This window comes from Grammomys surdaster, unplaced genomic scaffold, assembly GCF_004785775.1.
Source record: "Grammomys surdaster isolate TR1022 unplaced genomic scaffold, NIH_TR_1.0 66, whole genome shotgun sequence".
NCBI classification, from domain to species: domain Eukaryota; kingdom Metazoa; phylum Chordata; class Mammalia; order Rodentia; family Muridae; genus Grammomys; species Grammomys surdaster.
In genome coordinates, this window is record NW_021604568.1 from 2387941 (window position 1) to 2393940 (window position 6000).

Sequence of the window (6000 nt, forward strand, 5' to 3'; positions counted from 1 at the left end):
CAAGAAGAATTCATTTCAGCTCACAGTTCCAGGTTACAGTCCATTCTAACAGGGAAATCAGCTGGTCATATTGCTTCTGCAGCCTGGAAGGAGAGGGTGGTGAGTGATATGGCTCATCTTACTCTCCTTTTTATTCACTCCAGGCTCTGCGGTGTTCTGGGTGGTTTTTCTCCCCTCACTTACCATAATATGATCATTTTTCACAAGTGTGCCCACAACCTTATCACCCGTCGATTCTAGATTCTGTCATGTTGAAAATCAGTATTAGCCATTACATGGGGTTTTGCCATTAGTAACACTGTTCGTGATCTGTTTCAGAAGCCAAAGTGCTCAGTAATTGAAGTGTAAGTGTACAAATTCAATTTTACCTACCAGGGTAGAGCAAAGAATTTTAGTCAGTTTTTCTTGCCAGACTATCCTGCCTTTTGTTGATAATCAGTTCATAGGATTTCTGTTTCCAAAGATACTTTATAGCCTGCATTTTACTTCTCACAGTGCCTTATTTAACCCTAATTTGTAATTGTACAAATACACAGTGCTTTGTTTTGTTTTGCTTTTGCAAAGAAAATAAAAATGTCAGTGCCAGCAATCAAAAAAATGAAATGAAGAAAGCAATTATATTACAATGGCATCAAAAACAAAGTATTTAGGAATAAATTTAACAAAAGAAATATCGAACTAGTACTCTAAAACTCAAAATGAGGCTTATTCAGGGGGCTCTTTGAATAAAGGTGCCTGCAGCAGACCCAGGACTTAAGTTTGTCCCTAGGGCTTATGTGGTGAAAAGAAGGAGCCAGCTTTTGCAAGGTTGTCATCTGATTTCTCCTCACAAGCCTACATGTGTACATGTACACACAAAATAAATATGTAATAAATTCAAAATGTTAAAATATATAAAAATGGAAATATATCCAATTCATCTATTGGAAAACAATATTAAGATAACTTTTCAAATTGAATAACATAGCCAGTAAGACCCAGATACCTATTTTTATAGAAATTTAACAAGCTGATCCTCAAATTCTTAATGAATACATGGGTCCCAGTTTTTATAGTAAATGATTTTTATAATTTTTATAGAAATGATTTTTATAGTACTCAGACTTGCTGATTTCTGACTCTGATGATCACAGTGTGCCTCTGGCATAAGGCTTGGTTTCTAAATGACCACAGAACTCCATGGTCTGTGGGGCTCTGAGTGCTGTAAGTTACATCACCTAGTATCTTCTTGCCCCCTTTTCATCAGTTCCTTCAATGGTCTGAATGGAGAAAGAAAAGCCATTTATGTGCCTGTGGATCGGAGACCACTTGGTTGTCTGACAAACTTAGATTTCTTGTACACTCAGGAAAAACTCTGATTTTATGACTCAGTTGGCCTTTCCTCTTGGTGCAGTTGTAGAAACAGTCTCTTCTTGCTCTGTTTTTTATACAGATTGGAGCTAACATGACGCCTGCTCTGTAGAAGTGAGCTTATTTTTTTTTTTAATACTTGTGTATGCCAAGCATCTACCACATCTTTATATGTCTGTGTATGAGGTGGAGGTATTATTATTCCCATGTTTTTAGATATAAGACAGGATTTAGTAAAGAAAATACAGAGGCACAAGAATAATGTCTAAATTACCTTCTCTTTTCTTCCCTCTCAATAATTTGATTAAATCTGTTTTACACTTCTCCATCTTTGACATTATACATTCTCCTCCTTCCCTCTGATGATGATAGTGATGATGACAGCAGTGGAGGACATACAGTAAAGAGGAGTACTTGAAGGGCTTAACTGCACTTTTGGTTCTGGACCCTCCAAGACTTGCTGGCACTGTGACTTTGCATCTTTCCTTTTTCTGTTGCTTCCGTTGTGGACAATTAATAGCTTTAAGGGGTTTTTTAGTTTTATTTTTAATGAGATAGCAGTTCATTATTATTCTTTCATAGCCTTAGGTAGCTCTTTTTTTTTTAACTTGATTTTTTTATTGGATATTTTATTTATTTACAATACAGATGTCATCCCCTTTCCCCATTTGCCCTCCCTAGAACCCCCTATCCTATACCTCTTCTTCCTTTATGCTTTTATACCATTTTGATTACATGCATGTATTAAGGTCAGTTCTAGGTTGAGGGTCTAGCAATACAATAGATGCAAATAGTCAAGGAACAAGCAATATAATAAACACAAATAGTCAAAGAAAAAGCAAGGCATTAAACCCAATTACATGAACACTCCCGTGATCACTGTTTCTAAAGGCTTATCATGATGACCAAAGTATCTGAGCCTACTTCCCGGTCCTAGCCCAAGGTCATTTTCATGTCTGAAGCCTACTTCCTTGTTCTAGCCTAAAATTTAGGTTCCTGTCTGAAATTGCTTCTTTGTTCTAGCCTAATATTTAGATTCCTGCCTGAGATTACTTCTTTGTTGTAGCCTAAGATTTAGATTCCTACCTGAAATTACTTCTTCGTTCTAGCCAATGTCATATTCCTGCCAAGCAGCCTATTTCCTTGTCCTTGGCTCATGTCAGCTTCTTGCCAAGCAGCCCCAAAGGCTCTCCACCTCTCCCCCTTTTTTATGTCATTAACAAGACTGAGCCTGTTGTAGGTCATTCTAACAAGAATGCCTTCCTTACCTGTCATAGAATATGCATTATCAAAAGCAATGCACTTATGTCTTAGGTTGGTAAGGCTCTGTGCAGAATCTTACCTGTCCTTGGCTTGCCAGCCTGTTAAATTAATAACTCTGTCTGGGGGTCCATTATCAGTTTCAAGTCATGTACTTTGGCTGCCAGCCTGTTGATGTAGTTAGAGACAAGCTTTAACACGATGGGCAGGAATAAAAGTATTCCCAGGACAATAAGGGCTAGCCTGATCAAGCTATATATGCCATTCCTGAAGTTTGACCAAAATGGAAATACTGACTTCAGGCCATGGATAATTTTATCGACATTATCTGCAGCATCAAAGCTCAATAGAGCAGCATTCTTTAAATTCATAATTTCACTATGCAAAATTAACACACCCAGAGAGGTGTTAGGATTATACACAGACCACATGAAGCTCAAGAAGAAGAAGGAAGATCAAAGTGTGGGTCCTTCGATCCTTCTTAGAAGGAGCATCAAAATACTCAACCAGAGCTCCCAGGGACTAAACCTCCAGCCTGGGAACACAAAGGGAGGGACTCCACTTGTATAGGTAGTCAAGGATGGCCTTCTTAGGCATCAGTGGAATAGTAGGGCCTTGGTCCCTGAAAGTTTGGATTCCCTAGTATTGGGGAATTCAAGAGCAGGGAGGTGGGAATGGGTAGATGGTGGGGGCATACCCTCATAGACATAGGAGGAGGGGGGTGAGATAAGGGGTTTTGGGGGGAATGGGAGAGGGGATAACATTGAAAGGTAAATAAATAAAATATCCAATAAAAAAAACAGATAATGGGTCTGGCAATTGTAGTCAAGCAGTCAAGACTTTTTGTCAACAGTTTATTACGGGGATTTTGTATAATCCTCAAGGACAAAGTATTGTGGAAGAGGCCTATGGAATTTTAAAAAGATTGGGGGGACACACTGTTGCTGAGACAAAAAATGATGCTGACCTGTAAGCTTGCTGAATGCCCTGACAAGGGTGACTTGGGAGCTGTATTGGACATACATTCCTGACCCACCTTTGTTTGACTATATCCCAGATGGAACAAGCCGCCTTGCCTCAAGTTTTTAGACCTTGTGGGATAGAGAATCAAAAAGAAATTATAATGTCTCTTGTATTCTTCTTAAAGGCGACCAGCTATTAGGACTCAAATCATGTGCTAGTCTAGAAATTAATTCAATATTGGAAATAACAGTCTACTTTTGGAAGACTGGATCTGGACATTGTCAGAGTCATATTTGGAAGTTAGCTGTAGCTCACTATGATGTTACAATAGCAAAAGATAAAGTTGGGACAGGATCTGCATTTCAAACAAGGATTAGTGCATGTTTTAAGGCTCTTTTAATTGTCAAACTAAAATTGGTATTGTCTCTTCTACAGTGTTTATTGTAGTTGCACTGACTGTATAATTTCCAATTGTGTTAGTATGTTGAAACCTGGCATGTCTGCTACAGGGGGTCTATCAACTAGCTTCCGTCTTGGAAAACCCTGATTCTCTGAAAAAAGCTTGAAAGGGCTGGAAGAAGTGAGTTAGGCTTTAAGTAGAAGCAAGAGGGTAGCAGGCTTGATTATTGCTGGCATAGCAGCTTTAATTTCATTAATTGCTAGCACCACTGCTTCTGCAATAGCATTGATACAAGGAGTTAAGACAACTATTTTTGTTAACCATCTAGCAAAAAAAAAAAAATGTTACTAATGTATTGAGTATACAAAAGGATTTATATAGGTATCTGGAACAATGGATGATGCTCTATAACCCATTCAAATTATCTGAAGGAGGTTCAGGGTTCAAGAGTTAGGAGCCATTCCAAGTGTCATGACAAATATCATTAGAATAGTGTTACTTTTGAAATTCACAATGATTGTCATTATAATTAGAAAAAAGTTTGAAGACACCTGTAGGATGTTTGGCATAATCCTTAGGTATCCTTATCTTTTACTAGGGACCTTGAGTGTAACTGCTTATGCTACTTATGTTTGTCCTAACAAATTCCTTTGTAAGCTTTCTCCTCACCTTTTAATACACAGTAAAAGCTGAACTAAAAGATTTTCACTCTTAAAACTTTGTTTGTTTTGTTCACTTCCAGAAAAGAAATTATGAGGTGAGCCCTGAGCCTTATTAATGATCTCAGTTAAAACAAATGTGAATTCATCTCTTCAGCTGTTGTCTGAAATCCTGTTTCCAGGATGTGCCATTTGTAATTCATTAACCCTTCCATCCTTCCTTGCTTTTTTCCTCCAGCCATCCCTGGACACCACGCTCCAAGGCCTTGCATATGCTAGACAAGTGCTGTATCACAGAGCTATGTCCACACCTCCCTATTAAGTCTATATTCTCACTTGGTAATTGATGAGATTTTAACACCTTTTCCAACATTCCACATGTATGATCATAAGTAAGTGGACCTGGCCAGTATTATATTCATGAACACCACTAATACAGAGACCATGCCAAAAGTTGAGGACTAGGAACATGGAGATGGGAGCAGGATTGTTTATACATGGAAGGGTATTTTTATAATGTCTTGATTTCCCATTAGCAGGCATTTTACTATGTTTCCTCCTCCCTAGTTATCCGGGAATATGAAGAACAGAAAAAGCATCCAGGAGCCTAGATTTGATTATTACAGCCATGAACTTCCTGATATTGACCTCAGTGAATGTGAATTCCCACATGTCATTGAAATTTATGATTTTCCTCAAGAATTTCGTACAGAAGACCTTTTGCGGATTTTCTGCAGTTACCAGTAAGTATTTATTTGCAGGTGGTTCCAAATGTTAGATAGTGTGAGAGAAAGTCTTCTTAATAATTTAAAAAAAATAAATCTTTTAAAATTTTTTTAGCAATTTACTTAAGTCTTAAGTTAACACTGGGTTTGTATGTTGTTCAGATCAGTTATAAAACCTGTATTTCAGACTAGTCTTCAGTTTTTTAAAAGGTAGCTTTTGTAGATCCTGTTGTAACTTTACAAAGATCACTGTTGGTGATGACCTCTTAAGTCTAGCTTGGTGGTACATTTAGTCCATTTATAGTTATTGTAATTATTGGTGTATTTGAACATTTCTACTCCTGTTGTCTCTCCTGTATATACTTCTTTTTTTTTTTTCTTGACTTACAGGTTGACTTTTTTCACATTTCATTTCTTAAATGTAATCTGTTTCTGTTCTTTGATGGTTACTCTAGAAATTATAAAAATGTGTGATAAAACTTTTTTCCCCTCTTTCTAAATACTACAAGATCTTTTTAATTCCATATATTTTACACTCAACTTATACACTGTTTTCTTCTTATGTTTTACTGGTAATAAACTCTGGTGTGTGTGTGTCTCTCTCTCTCCTCTCCTCCTCCTCCTCCTCCTCCTCCTCCTCCTC

At 37.5% G+C, this 6000-nt stretch overlaps 1 protein-coding gene across 3 annotated transcripts in view; it reads left to right on the plus strand.

The window, feature by feature from the left end:
* Positions 1-6000, plus strand: part of R3hcc1l (R3H domain and coiled-coil containing 1 like) — a 77355-nt gene that overhangs the window by 55821 nt on the left and 15534 nt on the right. For all 3 annotated transcript variants that reach the window (XR_003712249.1, XM_028773905.1, XM_028773917.1), the window contains exon 3: positions 5200-5375. Coding sequence is in view for 2 of the 3 variants with exons in the window: in XM_028773905.1 (XP_028629738.1) it covers positions 5200-5375 (176 nt within the window). In the remaining variant the exon portion in view is untranslated. The remainder of the gene's footprint in view (positions 1-5199; positions 5376-6000) is intronic.